We start from the raw sequence: 16530 nt of genomic DNA, 5'->3' as shown, positions 1-16530 counted from the left end.
TCCTTCACTTGACTTCTCTGTCTCACGTACCCAGTCAGCAATGTTTGTGTGCGGACTATTGTTCTGTGAATGTTCCTAAGATAAGTGTGTTTGTATTTTGCATGTGTACACCTGTTGGATGTGTCTGAAGGACTTGACTGTGGAGGGGAGGAGCTGTTCCATCTTGTTTCTCTTAAACACAAGTCTGAACGGAAAGAGCACCCCAATTTGCTGTTAAAATTGACTGAAGGAGACTTGAAGCTTGCCTGTCTCCTTGTACCAGGCTCTGCACCTGCCCATCAAATTTGGGCCTGAGTGAGATGCCTGGCTATATTGGTGGTGAAGGGAGCAGTCAGGTGAGGTCTATGTGCAAGTATATGTCCTACGTCTTGAATCATGGCAGTTTCTTGAGACCAACTGGCACATTTAGTCCCTTTGGGGAGCATTATCGCCACTGAACGCAAGGAAAAAGTGGTCTGTAAGGTGGAGGGTCTGACACCCATAAAGGCAAGCTGGGTGGCACCTTAAAAACACCAAATACTTGCCTGACCAGGCGGTGGCGCAGTGGATAGAGCGTTGGACTGGGATGTCGAGGACCCAGGTTCGAGACCCCGAGGTCGCCAGCTTGAGCGCGGGCTCATCTGGCTTGAGCAAATAAAAAATGCTCACCAACTTGGACCCAAGGTTGCTGGCTCAAGCGGGGGGTTACTCGGTCTGCTGAAGGCCCGCGGTCAGGGCACATATGGGAAAGCAATCAATGAACAAATTAAGGTGTTGCAACGAAAAACTGATGATTGATCCTTCTCATCTCTCTCCATTCCTGTCTGTCTGTCCCTGTCTATCCCTCTCTCTGACTCTCTCTCTCTGTCCCTGTAAATAAATAAAAATAAAAAAATAAAAACATTTAAAAAAAAAAAAAAAAAAAACACCAAATACCAAGAAAGTCTGCTGCCTTGACATGAACAGTGAAGGTTGAAAAGTGGTTCTGGTTGGGAGTCTCGGGTGTCAGCACAACGGAACTATCTTCTCTGTGCTCAGCCCTGAGGAGTTACAGACTGGGAGGTCCGGGTTGACTGTGCCTCTGAACACCCTCCGCTGCTCTTCCACTTCCAGGGTGAGCTCCAGGAGGGAGGGACTGTGTCCTTCTTCCTCACGGCTCTACTGCCTGTGCCTAGAACAGTGAGCACCCAGCACATAGCAGTTGCTAATAAAAAGTTATTAACTATAGGTAGGACTCTCTAAGATAGTAGGATAGGGCAGTCTGGGAAGACCTAGCTTTTGAGGAATCGGGGTAGGGTGGCTGAGGCCTGGCTCTGTGCAGCAGGCCAGCCTGCTCTAAGGGTTTCTTTAACCTCTTTGTCTTGTGCAGCCTGCCATCATCCGGCCCTGACCCAGTTGAAAGCCAGAACTCCTCGTCAAACCCCCACTCCCTCGGCCTTGATCGGCATACCTCCATGCTTCCTTCTCCTCCTCCACCACCTCCACAGCCCTGGTTGCCTTGAGAGCCACCACAGCCAAAGGCCTCAGGGTCCCTCTGAGGGTGGGAGAGACCATCTTAAGCAGGATGGGCAGAGGACAAGGAAATCGGAGAGTCTGGCACTCCCAGCCTTGGGCACCAGGGCACATATCATCGCTCTTGAATCCACCCCCCTCCCTAAAACCTCAAGAAAACTCCTCCCAGAAAGACCCAACCATACAAAGTTGGAGAAACTCGGGAGATTTGGAGACCAGAAAGGAATGCATAGCTCTTCTTTAAATTAGACAACTTGTGTCAAGTGAATTTCTGTCACAATTCTCTCTATGAACACCCTTAGCCCTCAGAGGTAAACTAACACTCAGACCACCAGAAAAGCCAATGCAGGTGGGAAAATACACTGATGCGCCAGCCACACACAGGTGTTCTCAGGGAGCACGTGTGAAGGGGTCAGCGCCTATGCACCGTGTCTCTAAAAAGGTTTCTTGGGGGTGAGTTCTAAGCAGAATTATAAGGGAGGTTAAAATCAAAACAAAAAACCTGCCTTGGCAGGAAGGAAGGTGTTCATAGTCTCGAAGTTTCAAGGTTTAAAGGGGGTAGTGACACAGGCTGTCAGGTCTAGGCATTCATGTAGACATCGTCCACTAGGGTAAAGGTCACAATGAAAGTCAAAGGTCACAAAAGAGGGCGTTAGGGAGAGCGGTGAAAGGCTTATCTATTCCCATCTATCTCACAGAAGTCAGTGAGTGAGACAATCTGGCTTTGAAAACTCCAATCCAGGTAGAAAAGTTAGAGAGAAGGAAGGAATTAGGCCACTCCAGATGAGAGGGGAAGGCTGAAAGAATGGAAAAGGATGAGACGGCAATGCCAGGGAACACAACCCCCAAGAGAGGGGATGAGAATGAGAGAAATGACCTAGTAGGAAAGGCAAATGGGGCCAGTTCCACGCAGGAAGCTTGATGGGAGCAAGCTGTGGCATTTCCATTCCCATAGGCATGCGCACGAAGGTACTCCCTAGGCCTGGACACTTTGTTTCATGGGAAGCTCTAAGGGTTTAGTCAGCATGGCTTAGGAAACAGTGTTTCTTCTCCTGGGGAAAGATTATCATGCAAGGAGTACAAAAAACAAAGACAATTATTCTTCCCACCCCAGACGCACACACCACCCCAGCTAGGACCTGGAAGCCTCGGCCACCAGGTGGGACTGCGTGCTCCTCTCGCCTGTATCAACAAAAGCTATGACTCATACGTTCCCTGTGGAAACTGAGACTCTCAAATACTCTCCCAACGCAGGAGAGGCCCACCCCTGGCCTCAGCTCCAAGGAAGAAATAGCTCAAGCAACAGAGAACCACCACCCCAAGTGCCAAGCTGCCATTCCAGGCAGGGAAGTGACTGCCAGCCCATCGGTCACCAGTCACCGGGAGCCTCTGAAAGGGCACCTGGTGGCACTCCCATTTCTTGTGAATATGGCTCTGCCTCTCATGAGCTAAGCAATGTCCCTCCGCTTAACTTATCATTCTGCTTAAATTGTCAGTCGTTTCTTCATCCACAAGGGGAGACTGATTGTGTTTCAGTTCCTGTTTCACTCTGTCATCCTTCAAAACCACTGCAAGAAGCAAGTCAGCAAGATAAAAGAAGACCTTACAGTGTCTTTGTCTGGCTCCCCCAGGGTAGAGATGAGGAGATGAGACACAGATAAAAGGGAGTGAGGAGCCTCGTAGACTCTCCAGTGTTAGACAGGATGGGGGAGGTAGGGCACAGTTGCCGAGCCTACCAGGTGGAAAAAGAAAATATCCTCTGCTTGGAGTTCTCTGATGAAGGATGAAAGGGTGGGGACCCCTGGCCCTCCTAGGAGGAGGGGCCAGCCTGGGAGACTTCTGGGATAAAGCAGCCTCAAACAGAGCCGGGAGGTCGTGTTTTCATGTCTACCACCTCCTCAAAAATTACCTAATGGTCTCCAGTGTTGTCTTCCCACAGGACCATGAGTCCATTATAAAAGCAAAAGAACGAGTATTGTGCTTCTTTCAAACTTGCCTCAGGACGGACTCACCGCTGGCACGCCACCTATGCCTGCTTGATAGTGTCAGAAGGAGAGAAGACTCCACAAACATCTGCTCAGCACCTCCATGGCCGAGGCATCGGAAAACTGCCCTTCTTTACTCATCATAGACCCATTTTACAGACACCCAAACTGAGACTCAGAGTTCATGACCGGCCCAAGGTCTCCCAGCGAGTACATGGCAGGCCTGGGGATCAACCCTGTCACTCCTCTCATAGCTTCTCTCCACGGCAGACGGAGGGCCGGGTCATTAAAGTCACACTGGATGGGGCAGACAGGACATACATGTGTGCGCAAGTTCATGCTCTCGAAGACCCTGTGACCTGCACAGAGATGGAAGCTTAGGAGTAAAACAAAGGGGCAATAAAAACTGGGTGGATTCCTAAGCAAGACAAGTGTAGAGTAGGATTTTCAAGATCTGGAGGGACAGTTTGGTGGCAGGAAGGGGACAGGGCAATATTAACTGAGAAAATGCTCAGGGATGGGAAGCACAGCTAAGGGATAGTAAGGAACAGGAAACAATAAATCACAGTCACTTGTAATGACACAAAATATTTGGACAAGAGGGAGTCAGTCCCAGACCTAAGAAAGTGGTTTAGAAATGAGGCAGTGTTTTTTGAGTCCATTATAAGATGCATGATTAGGACATGACTGAAAGCAATTAATGTGCTTCTCATTTGTTTGCTGATCAAGTTGCAACTGGAAAGGAGTTTTCACATGGGGGAGGAGTGCCAGGGAACCAACCCGTGGCTTGTATACCACTTCCAGAGGGGGGCTGAGTGTGAGCTCAGGGTTGGCAAATGCCTAGGAGATGCCATCAGAGGCCGCCATCAGCACTGCTCCACCCCTCCCCGTGTCCCATAAAAGCCAAGGGGCCTGGGGCTCCCCAGACACCCTGTCTTCTCTATCCCCCTTCACACGCACCCACATCAGGAGCTGTTCTCACTCCCCTTTCTCAGCTACCATGTCCAGGCAGTCCACCATCACTTTTCAGACCGGTAGATGCAGGGGCTTCAGCACAGCCTCAGCCTCAGCCTCCCGGCGACCTCGCTTCAGCTCCGTTTCTATGGCTCGCTCCACAGGGGGCAGTGGAGGGCTAGGAAGAATCAGTGGTCCTGGGACTGGCTTTGGAAGCCGCAGCCTCTACAACCTAGCGGGGACCAAGCAGGTCTCCATCAGCGGGAGTGGCAGCAACTTCCAAAGTGGCTTTGGTGGCAGGGCAAGCAGCGGGTGTGGGGTCAGCAGTGGATTTGGCTGTGGGAGTGGAGTGGGAGGGGGCTATGGCTTCCCCGCCTGCCCCCCTGGAGGCATCCAAGAAGTCACCATCAACCACAGTCTCCTGACTCCCCTCAATCTGCAAATCGACCCCACCATCCAGCGGGTGAGAACTGAGGAGCGGGAGCAGATCAAGACCCTCAACAACAAGTTCGCCTCCTTCATCGACAAGGTGAGCTGGAAGCTGCATCTGTTCCATTGGGTCGGGCTAGTGGGACCTCTTGGGGAGACCCTGGGACAGAGGGGAAGCAGCAGTGCAGCAGCCTCCCTAGGAAAGCACATCTGATTAACAGTACCACTCAGGGAGGTGAGGTATTGGCAAGAGGGGCCAGCTTACCCCAGGGGACCTTCTGGAAATTTCTCCCTGTCCTCCTTGGGAGCTATGTGGGCTTTTTCAGTCCACACCATGGAAAGTTAAGTTCTTCTCTACAAGAGCAGTTTCCACTAAGCAAATTAACCTAACCCAGAGAAGGCATTGTTGAGACAGCCAATACAAGAATCAAGGTCTCCAAACTTCACTACACTATTTCTGTGGCAGTCCCTGAGAACTTTGGGGTAGCTTTCAGAGCTTTCTCATTTTGACTTGGAGTTGTCAATTAAATAGTTGACATTACAGGTGTCAAGTGAAAAGTATACGTTTCTGCTTTCCTTTGTTAATTGGGGTGTCTGGCTCCAATTAATGTCTCAGGTCTTCCCTGTTTCTCAGGACCTCATTCTCTTCTTCCCCACCATAGGTGCGCTTCCTGGAGCAGCAGAACAAGGTCCTGGAGACCAAGTGGAGCCTGCTGCAGGAGCAGAGCACCAAGACCGTGAGGCAGAACCTGGAGCCCTTCTTTGATGCCTACCTCAGTGAACTCCGCCGGCAGCTGGACAGTGTCACCACTGAAAGGGGCAGGCTGGACGCTGAGCTGAGGAACATGCAGGATGTTGTAGAAGATTTCAAAGTCAGGTAAGTGGGAGATGGGCTTCTGGTCACACGCTGTCATTTCAGGACTCCTTTTTATGAATACCACAGAGATGCAAAGGAGCAGACACCCATTATCAGCCAGGACGTTTGGAACTTGCAGTCATTATTCCATAAGATGAAGATAGCATGGTGGAGGTAACAGAGGGACCTTCACACCATGCATCGCTATGAACAAGAAGCCTTGTTCTTACCTGTCAACACGACCACAAAGGGATATCTATATCACCTAAGATAATATTGTTATACTGGAAAGCATATTATTTTGAGATTAGCATATTACTTAATTCCACTGGGCATGGGTTCTATTATTGCAATGGCTTGCATTCCCAGGATGCACACTAGACTAAAACAAGGCAATCTGGTCTTCCTTAGAGAGGCAAAATTTGACTGGTGTCCATTCTGGCTGCAGCAGGCCAGAGATGTCCTGCATGAGGAGGTGGTCCTCGCTCGCCCCTTAGGTGCCTTACCCTTGGTTTCTGAGTTACAGCTAGACCTACTTAATAAAGGCACACTGCCCAAATGGCTGTGCTGAGGGTCAGGGAAATTATACCAAAATCTACCAGGAACAATGTCTTGAACAAAGTTTACAGAAGGCACTTGAAGCAGCAATTTTTTTTTTTTAAGATTTTAATTGTACATCTCTAAGAAGATGGAGCTGCCTAAATACAAATTTTTATTTCCATAAGTTTCACACTCACCTACTAGTCTTACAAAAGAAGAAAGGAAAAAAAAGTTCTGGCAGAAGAAATTATTTTCCTTTTATAAAGGGAGAAATAGAGATTAAGTAAATCACCCAAAGTCAAACACAGGTCAGCAGAAGAGCTGAAGGGGATGAGAGGTCTCTTGACTCTTGCTGTATCAGCACCCTCCTGCTCAGCCTGGGAAGGCTCCCTCAAAACCTGGCTCAACAGCACGCCCCTCTCCTTTGCTCACAGGTATGAGGATGAAATTAACAAGCGCACTGCAGCTGAGAATGAGTTTGTGGCCTTGAAGAAGGTGGGTGGAAATGTCTCTCAAAGGAGAAGATTCAAAATTGAATCTTGGAGCCTGACCGGTGGTAGCACAGTCAATAGAGCATCAACTTGGGACACTGAGATCCCAGGTTCAAAACCCTGAGATCACTAGCTTGAGTGTGGGCTTATCTGACTTGAGTGCAGGATTGCCGGCTTGAGCCCAAGGTCATTGGCTTGAGCAAGGGGTCATTCACTCAACTGACACCCCCCAGTCAAGGCACATATGAGAAGTAATCAATGAACAACTAAAAGTGATCCAACTACAAGTTGATGCTTCTCATTTCCATCTCTTCCTGTCTCTCTCCCTCTCTCTCTCTCTCTCTCTCTCTCTCTCTCTCTCTCTGTCTCAAAAACAACAACAAAAACTGAATCTTGGAGTATAGTGTAATCCAATCCTAGGGCCACCCAAGAAATGTCTCATGACTTGGAAAATATCTGGAGAACTTAAACCTGCCAAAATGTTCCCTGTATTTATGGCCCCATGCCCCTACTCCCTGTATTTATGGCCCCATGCCCCTACTCCCTGTATTTATGGCCCCATGCCCCTACTCCCTGTATTTATGGCCCCATGCCCCTACTCCCTGTATTTATGGCCCCATGCCCCTACTCCCTGTATTTATGGCCCCATGCCCCTACTTAGCGTTTTGTTAGCTCAGGGAACTCAAGCCTCCAGTTCTTAGTAATCACCCCCTCAACCCCCAACCCCAGATGCAGAGTTTGCTAAAATCCAACCTAGAAGAGCCAGAGAGAAATCTGCTCAGCTCCTCTTGGACTTGCTGCATGTGGCTAGGGTCTCAGAGGAGCATCTTGTGCTGTTGTTCCAGGATGTGGACACTTCCTACATGAACAAGGTGGAGCTGGAGGCCAAGGTCAGCTGTATTACTGACGAGGTCAACTTCTTACGGATGCTCTATGAGGAAGTAAGAGACTGAAAATGTTTTTATCCCTCCTAGGACTGGCCCCTGGAAAAAGAGCACCATCCCATGGTGTCTCCACACAGCATTGTGCCCCTGATGCTCCCAGCTAGGGTTTGAAAGGTCAGAGAACTCAGGAGAACTGCTTGAAATCTTGCCACACTAAACCATATTCCAGCTGTGAAGCTTAGCCCCCCCCCCAATTCCATAATAGATCAAGGAAGGAATGCTGATTCTTCAATCCCAGGTCACTTGGTAACATTCCCAAGAGATCAAGACCCACCACTCCATTTCCCCTCCCAGGAAAGTCCAAAAGGCAAACTGTGCCTCAGTTCATTAGTCAGCTTCCTGGCCTCTGAAGACACTTTATTCTGGTCACTGCCACTCTGAAAGCAGAGACCTGAGCCTGTGGGGAGGGAGAAGAAGCAGAGAGGGATAAAGACATACTGTGCAGGGGTCAGAGGGTCCTAAAAAGCATCTCATCCTAAGAAACCATTTATGCCAGCACGTGACTGAACATACATCATATTCACCTGCTTGTAATTGGGATTAGAAAACACTGACACACCCTTCATAGCCAAGGAAAGCCCACAAATGAAAGTCTCAAGAAGTGATACTGGGGACACACTCTGTCACACTGATCTATGGCCCAGACACCTCTCACGGGTTGGCATGGAACACTGTAAATTCTGGAAGTGCCCAGAGAATAAGCAGAAGACTCCCTGCCAGGAATGCCGAAGGAGGGCTTCCTGACCTAGGTAGTTGGCCAACCGCATGATTTCAAGTTCCCTTCTTTTTATGCCTTGATGACACTGAGTTTACTGGCTCTGCAGGAGCTGTCCCAAATGCAGACTCAGGTCACTGACACATCTGTGGTCCTGTCGATGGACAACAACCGCAGCCTGGACCTGAACAGCATCATCGCCGAGGTCAAAGCCCAGTATGAAGACATTGCCAACCGCAGCCGGGCTGAGGCCGAGTCTTGGTACCAGACCAAGGTCAGTGTGGGCAACTCCATGATAGGGTTCAGGGCTAGTGTTCTCGGAAGCTCCAAACCATCATTTCACTATTTGCCACAAGCTTCCAGAAACATGTGAGTATTTCTATCTCTTTCAACTTGACAGAAGCATTTTTGATACTATGAAAACTTAGCTTGAAAATGCATATGGAAAGCCAACTATAGGCATTATTATGTGGTCACGCAATGTTTGGTGTTCAGGACAGCCACCGTCCCCACGTCACTTATGATCCGGTTGGAGACTGACGGAGACTCCAAACTTCTAAGAAACAGCCATAAAGCTGTTTCTAAAGGGCTTATTTATTCAGTACATGTTTATAGAGCTCCTACTATATGCCAAGTAGGTTACAGAGTTGCAAATAAATAAACTGCAAACAGAACACAAGATCTGGGAGGCCGGGAAGTGAATGGACAGTTTTGGAAGGGAAAAAGACAACATTAACAAAAAACTTCCAAGAAGAGGTGAGTTTTCGGTTGACTTTGGAAGCAGTGAGACACAAAAGAGTGCCAAGAAGGGAGTGGTGTTCAAGGCTGAGCAAGAAGCTCTGTGGGGCTGGAAGGCAGAAATTAGCACTTTGCTGAGCAAAAGAGTTTGTATCTGAAAGAGGGAGGTCAGGACAACCAGAGAGAGCCACAGTCCAAATGGCCAGAAGAAGGAGTGGCTTGGAGGGGTATATAGGCAGGACAGTTCAACCCATGAGATAAGCTCCCTGCCAAATCAAGATGCTTTTCACAGGTAGCTGCTCAACTACAAGCTGGTTCTTATCCCGTGCCCACTCTGTGCCTTTATGCCTTAGTTCCTACACTGTAAGGTGGTGGGAAGGAAGAGGGTGTCAGCTCACAGGGGTGCACCAAGCAGGGGCAAGCCCTTGACAGTGAATGGAGGTGGAACCTCACCCCCAAGTGGAGTTGCTGAAATTTATAGCAAGTGATTTCTTTTGTTGGTGACGCTGTTGTTCCTTTAACCATGTGTGTCTAGAAACAGGAGCTGAGCTATTCAGCACTCTCAAAACCTGGCAGATACTTGCTCAGGCAAAAGCCCTCACTCCAGGCTGCTAGAGGGAACAGGGTGCATTTATTTTTCCTAAATGAATGTGTCCTGGATGTGCCCCTAGATGCGATGGAGAGCTGCCTGAGATGGAGAATTCTGTTACCAAGTCTTCAGAAGTGAGCCCTCTATTGCTGCGGCTTCATCCAACACCATTTCCTTGCACCTCATCCTGTTTCCCCAGCATTGATGTCTGGAGGGCTACCAAAACTCATGATCACAGTCAGTCTGGATGTATGTCCTGGGACCAGGAACTCCTCAAGGACAGTGACCAAGTGCCCTCTCATTCCTAGAGCTCACCATGCTCCTTACTGCCCCAGGGTCCTCACACAGTTGCTTTCCCCTGTCTGGAGTGGTCTCTCCCCAGCTGGTCACTTAGCTCACTCCCTCCCATCCTTCAGGGCACAGCCCAAGCATCTTACTCTCTGGAAAGACTTCCCTGAGCATCACCCCCATTTCCATACCTACATCAGCTTCCTTTATTACACTTGCAGGACTCTATTTATTTCCCAAGGGGCACTTATCTCAGTTTGGATCCATAGGTTCAATAATATGTTGATTTGATTAATGTCTATCTCCCCCAATAAACCACAGGCAAGGAGTCTACATTCTTCATGATATTCCCTGAGCTTAGTATGTGCCCATGAAGTGGATGAGCTCAAGAAATATCAACTGAGTAAATGAACGAGGGAATGTGTGAATGATCAGTGACAGGATGGGCCCGCTGTGGACTGAGGGCCAGGCTATGCACACAGGGAGTGCCCCCGCCCAGGTGTTTGACAAGTTGACTGATTCTGTTCTGGTCCCTTTAGTATGAGGAGCTGCAGGTCACAGCAGGCAGACATGGCGATGATCTTCGGAACACCAAACAAGAGATCTCTGAGATGAACCGGATGATCCAGAGGCTGCGAGCCGAGATCGACAACATGAAAAAGCAGGTAAAGTTCTGGCAGGGCCATGAGCTCTCTGCACACTCATTTCCTCTGGGCCATTCTGCCATGCATACAGGACTTTAACCAAGAAGCACCACATGTCCAGAGGTTGCCAGCAAGGCTCATGGCTTCTTCCTTTCCTCACAGTGTTCCAGCTTGCAAATGGCCATCGCTGATGCCGAACAGCGTGGAGAACTGGCCCTCAAGGATGCGCGAGCCAAGCTGGTGGACCTGGAGGAGGCTCTGCAGAAGGCCAAGCAGGACATGGCCCGGCTGCTGCGGGAGTACCAGGAGCTGATGAATGTCAAGTTGGCCCTAGATGTGGAGATCGCCACCTACCGCAAGCTGCTGGAAGGAGAGGAGTGCAGGTGAGGGCACAGGCAGTAACTCCGTCCCAGCTACCTGACCATTCCTAGGGGCTCAGGTTTCTGCAGCCCCCTCCTCACCTGGAAAAGAGAGCAAACTGCAGGTGGAACTGGGTTATGACAAAGAATAGAGGTGCAATTTCTTTCAGGTTAGTAAATCATTATCAGATTCCCATGTTTGAAGTACAACTACTTTTAGTACCCCATAGAAGTCTAAGACCTAATCAGGTCTAAGTAATCAAATTTCATCAAAAGAGAAATCTGGTTCCATGGCAGGACTGGATATGTGGCATGAAAGGTTCTAGACTGAGAATAAATTGTCCTAGGATTTAGGCTTACATGCCTGCCACTAACAGGCTGTGTAACCAGAGGAAGGTCAGTATCCCCTCACTGGCCCTGATTTTCTTCAATGGCAGAATAAAGTCCAGGTCACATGATCTGACTCAGTAGGAGCGTTGTGTTCTGCCAATTACCAGCTGTGTGACCCAGAACAGATTACTTACCCTCTCCATTCTTCAGAGTCCTCACTTGAAAAATGGGGATAACCATAGTTCCCAGCTCATATATTTGTAGAGAGACTTTACACAAAACTCTGAAAACAATGCATGATTTACAAAAAGTGTTCATTAAGTGATAGTTATCATTCAGTTTAGAGACCAAAGACATGGGCTTGGGTGTCACGTGAACCCGGCTTCCAATCCAACTTTGTGACCATGGGCAAATTAATTAACCTTTCTGAGCTTCTATTTCTCCGTGTGTAAAACTGAGATAATAATACCTACTTAATGGGGTTGTTGAGACAATCAAGTGACATAACATAAGGAACAGGTACCCAATCGTTGTTAGCTCTTTTAGTGTTCTAGGTGTGTATTTATAAATGAATGCCAGTTCTGTCCTCAAGGTGCTAAAACAAAACTACTCTAGTTGCTACCACGATAATAGACTGATTATTGCTGGTGTTATGTTTATGACTCAGATGCCTCTCCACACCTATAATAAACTCAGCACTGCCCAGTGCATGACAATAGCCCATTGTTGAGAGAGAACACTGTTTGTTCCATGACAAGCCCTGCCTTTTCAGTGGACACCAGTGTATGATTAGCTTTGATTTTCATAAGGTGTCTACTTAGATTAAAATAAAAATGTGTTTCTGGTATTATAGGTTTTACTCCTATGAGCCTCAAACTCCACATTATTTCATTCACTAAATTATTTTTTAATACTACTAGTATGTAGATAATTTCAACCTTCATTATTTCTGCAATAAAAAATTTTTGATACATTTAAAACAATTATAAAAATGTCATTTCATATGCCCACAATCTTCTAGACACAATAGTAACCTCCTTCTCTCCCCTCCTCTCAACCAGGCTGAATGGAGAGGGCATTTCTCCAGTTAATATCTGTGAGTATGACATCCTTTGTGTCATTTGGAGTGTGTGTGATTGGAGAATGGGGAGGTGGTGGGCGTGCATGAGGCATTGGAAGGGATCCCACCAAAAGGGCTCATTTTGAGAAGGTTTGACATTTACAATTCATTAAAAATAGAGCCATATTAAGAGAGAGTCTTCAATGTCACAATACTTACCTCTTTTCAAGTGAGAAAGTGCCACAGAAGGGCAATGGGCACTTTGCTGTCCTCCTTCTGCATGGGTTTAGAATACCCACAGGCCCCACCTCCCACCTCCTAGGACTCCACATCATTCTTGCTGAGGCTGCAGGTCTAGCCAGAGATGAGTATTCAATGTAGACAGAATTTACGAAAACTCCTGGTCTGCTCTCAGCCTTTGAAGGGAGCCTTCATGCTGAGCACAAAGCATTGCCATCTAGGCAGCCCTTCCCAGAGCAATCTGGGAAGAAGCCCCACTGTTTGGTTTAACTCTGCAGGTTATAGCTGCAGAGAGTTACCAAGGGTTTTCAAGGCAGTGAGGGCACCATAAGACATGGCAGGTGCTTGCAGCTACTGAGAAACAGGAGGGTGTTAGCAAGCTGGCCCAGCCCTGTGCCTTAAGAGCAAAAGGCATCACTCACAGAGCTCAGTGCTGGCATCTTGAGGCCAACAGAAATGATTTCTACAAGTTATACTCTACCAATGAGTTTGGTTTACTTGATGTAGGATTCACAAAAGCAATTGATTGCATTAGCCAACGGTTCTAGAAGACAGAGCCCTCTGAACCACCCAGGTGTCCTTCTTTGTTGCTTTTGTCTAGTGTCTCCAGAGATCCTCAGAGCTAATTATGGGAATGGATGGCACAACCACTAAAGTTTTCTTTCTCTTGAAAGCTCCTAAAAGTCTGTAGTGGCTGTCACAGCAAAGTACTGTGCAGACTGGGTGGCTTAAAACAGAAATTTATTGTCTCATGGTTCTGCAGGCTAGAAACCCCAAACTGAGGTGCCAGCAGGACCATGCTCCCTCTGAAACCTGTGAAGGACAGTTCCCACTTGCCTTTCTAGTTTCTAGTGGTTTCTGTCAGTCTTTGCTCATCACTCCCATCTCTGTCTCTGTAATCACATGACCATTTCCTTGTGGGTCTGTCTTCATATAAGGACATCTTTCCTCTTCTTATAATGACACTAGTCATATTAGCTTAGAGCCCACCCTAATGATTATTCTCTTAACTTGATTATATCTGCAAGATCCTATTCCAAATAAGATCACATTTATAGGTACTAGGGATTATAACTTCAACATATTTTTTGGAGAAAACAATTAATACCATAACAGAGCTTATTTTTTTATTTTAATTTTTCTTCTCAAAAGCTCAAAGCACAATACTAGATGTTTAAGGTGAGGGTGGTTATAAAAGTTAGGAAAAGAACAGGTTGGAGAGAAAAGAAAGACTGAGTTGGCTGGCCAATGAGTCATCTGTCATTTGGTCTATCAAGAGTATTCCAGCCTTCCTCTGGAATTCAGAGCACAAAGATTAGAGGACACAAAGGGACACATATACATGCTCCTCTATGAGCTTCCTGCAGGAAGAGAGACCCCAGCGCCAGGCCCTCAGAGGAAGGTGGGGATGGAGCATCAGGAGAGAGCGTAGCAGGGTCAAAGGGCAAGGCCGATGGCCTGGAACAGCTTCCCAGAGAATAAAAGTCTCCATTACATTCTAGAAGGAAAAGAGAGGCACTGAGTAGTAGAAGGGAAGCAGAAAGCCATTCTAGACTGGGAGAATGCCTGGAGCTGCACACAGCGAGAACCAGGCTGAGGCATGGGACAGTAACCTCACTACACAGGCGGGAAAGTTAGAAGGAGGCTACCCGGTCCCCACCCCAGGAACTCCAGGCACAAGCCCCAACACCCCAGGTGTCTCCTTTCCTGCCCGTGATTCTGATCACATCTCCTCTCTTCCGGCAGCTGTGGTCACCTCCACCGTTTCCAGTGGTTACGGCAGTGGAAGCTTTGGTCTCGGTGGGGGCAGCGGCTACTCCTTCACCAACAGCGGTGGGCACAGCTTGGGTATGGGCCAGGGGGGTTCTTGCTTCAGTGCCAGTAGCAACCGGGGCCTCAAGGGCAATGGCTCCAGCGTCAAGTTTGTCTCTACTACATCCTCCAGTCGAAAGAGCTATAAGCACTAAATGCAGCCACCCCACTCCCTCCCCCTGTCCTGAAACCAGTCCTGCCCACTGACCTGGCCTGTGTGCACTCATCCCTGGACTCTTGGGTCCTTCTCCTTCTTCTTTCCTCCACAAGGTTCACCTTTGCTGCTAGAAAGCCTGGCTTCCTGGCAAAACCCCGTTCCCCAACCTGAGCTGGTCTCTGCCCCTCCACCCAACAGTCCCCAGACCAGTCCTGGTGTCCTCTCTGTCAAAGCGCAGACACTGTCAAGATTCACGTTCAGCTGGTCTTGTAGAGACTCCCCCTTCAGCTCCACCTTCCTCCCTCCCTCCAGATGCAGAAAGGGGTGCTTGTTTCTCCCAGGCCATCTTGCCAGGTTGTCAGCCCCTTGTCTCATGGTGCTTATAAGCTGCCTGCTGGGAGTGAGGGCTCCCTTTCTCCCCTCCCTGGAACGTGTCAATTAAATGTATGTGTAATGTGTTGGGTGTTCAGCCTCTGTTTAGAATGGTAATGGAGCACCGAGCAATTCTCCTCCTCTGCCTTCTCCTCCAGGCTTCCTCCCAGCACAAAGACCCACATAGAAGTGCTCAGAGCACATCAAACCTCCCTTCCCCACTCCCTGCCCCCCCCCAACTAAGAAGGCTGGACTGGGGACAGATGGGAGGGAGAGGAGGGAAGATTCTGCACCCAAGCCTCTACCTACTTCCTCCTCCCTCTCAGGATGCCTTCTCTGAGAAGCCCAAGCCCCCGGGCAGAAGCTCTGCCCAGCCTCCCCACTACATATGTCATGCAGGGTGATGTCATCCTCTGCCAAAGCCAGAATCTTCCTCCAAGATACTGACAAAGGGTGGGCTGCCCAGCCCTCTGCCACCAAAAGGGCCATTGTTCCCTGACAGCTTCAAACTTGCAGACCCAAGCAAAGAAATAACAGGGCAAAAGCAGTTAAACACCAGCCCTGGGGCAGTGCTTCCACATAGCAGAGGAGGCATTTAGATAATTGCAGCAATGAGACATCAGGAAGCTCCCACATTCCTGAGTTTACAGCGTCCCAGACCCCTCTCATCAGGGAAGATTCAGAAGGGTAGAGAGGGAGAGGATGGCAAGAAGAGAAATGACACTAAGAACAATTGTTAAATATCCCTGATGGAGTAGGAGAGGGGCAAGTTAAGACCTGGAACAAGGGGAATAGAGGGCACAGGAATTTGGAGTGAGATCCTGAGCCTGCTTCTCTTTGACAAGCCCCCTCTCTCCATCGCTGAGATACAACCAGACCGCTGGGCCCTGACCTCGGAGCAGCCATCAGCAGCTGTGTGACGTCTGCCTCATTCACTGCATGTGCAAAGCAAGAACAGTAACAGCCACCACGTGGCGCTACGTAAAGATTAAATGAGAAGACAGGTGTAGAACAAGTGCCTGTAGTAGCTGCTCAGTAAACGTTAGCGATTTCTGTTGCCGTCTACCCTCACAAAGAATCAAATGACACAGTGCTTGCAACTGACCTGCCAAATGGTCTTGCAAAGAGTGACTCCTCAATGAAATTGAGATTCTTTCTAAGTGACCATGACAGAAAGGGTATGGTCAAGCACTCGGGTTCAGAGTCCAGCACCTGGAAATCAGGAAGGGAGGATCAGATGAGAAGCAGTGGGAGTGTCTCCAGCATGTGGCAGAGTGCCCACAGGCGGGGGTCTCCGGACCCAGGCCTGCCCCAGGCTTGAATGCCCAGGCCCAGTCCTGCCCTAGGTAGGATGTTCCCAGGATGATTAGCAGGGCAGAAAGATGGGCCGTGGCCAGAAATGCCATTGAGATGAACTCAATACAGTGGTCTGTGATCTTCTCTGGCCAAGCCCAGTTCTTGAAAGGGATAAAAGTCAAGGAAACATCGGGAGAGTTAGACTCTGAAGGCTCCTCTTCCCTTTGACATTTCACTCCT

General features: G+C 48.7%; 1 protein-coding gene across 1 annotated transcript; it reads left to right on the top strand.

Annotated features, from left to right (window-relative positions):
• Positions 1-4423: 4423 nt before the first annotated feature.
• Positions 4424-15060, top strand: LOC136320086 (keratin, type II cytoskeletal 75-like). The gene is made up of 9 exons (XM_066253231.1): positions 4424-4959; positions 5522-5736; positions 6690-6750; positions 7592-7687; positions 8515-8679; positions 10560-10685; positions 10827-11047; positions 12415-12449; positions 14400-15060. Exons 1-9 carry the CDS (start codon positions 4477-4479, stop codon positions 14618-14620), a joined length of 1623 nt encoding a protein of 540 aa, XP_066109328.1. The 5' UTR covers positions 4424-4476; the 3' UTR covers positions 14621-15060.
• Positions 15061-16530: the final 1470 nt, after the last annotated feature.

The sequence above is a fragment of the Saccopteryx bilineata genome, chromosome 1, assembly GCF_036850765.1.
Source record: "Saccopteryx bilineata isolate mSacBil1 chromosome 1, mSacBil1_pri_phased_curated, whole genome shotgun sequence".
NCBI classification, from domain to species: Eukaryota; Metazoa; Chordata; class Mammalia; order Chiroptera; family Emballonuridae; genus Saccopteryx; species Saccopteryx bilineata.
Note: the sequence above shows the minus strand (reverse complement) of the source record. Positions and strands in the feature narration are given on the sequence as shown.

What these genes read in the sequence shown, in the direction of transcription:
- LOC136320086 (XM_066253231.1), top strand. Translation starts at nt 4,477, where the DNA reads ATGTCCAGGCAGTCCACCATCACTTTTCAGACCGGTAGATGCAGGGGC. An exon ending in TACGGATGCTCTATGAGGAA is followed by an intron (nt 7,688 to 8,514) that starts GTAAGAGACTGA and finishes CTGGCTCTGCAG; the next exon opens with GAGCTGTCCCAAATGCAGAC. An exon ending in CATTTCTCCAGTTAATATCT is followed by an intron (nt 12,450 to 14,399) that starts GTGAGTATGACA and finishes CTCTTCCGGCAG; the next exon opens with CTGTGGTCACCTCCACCGTT.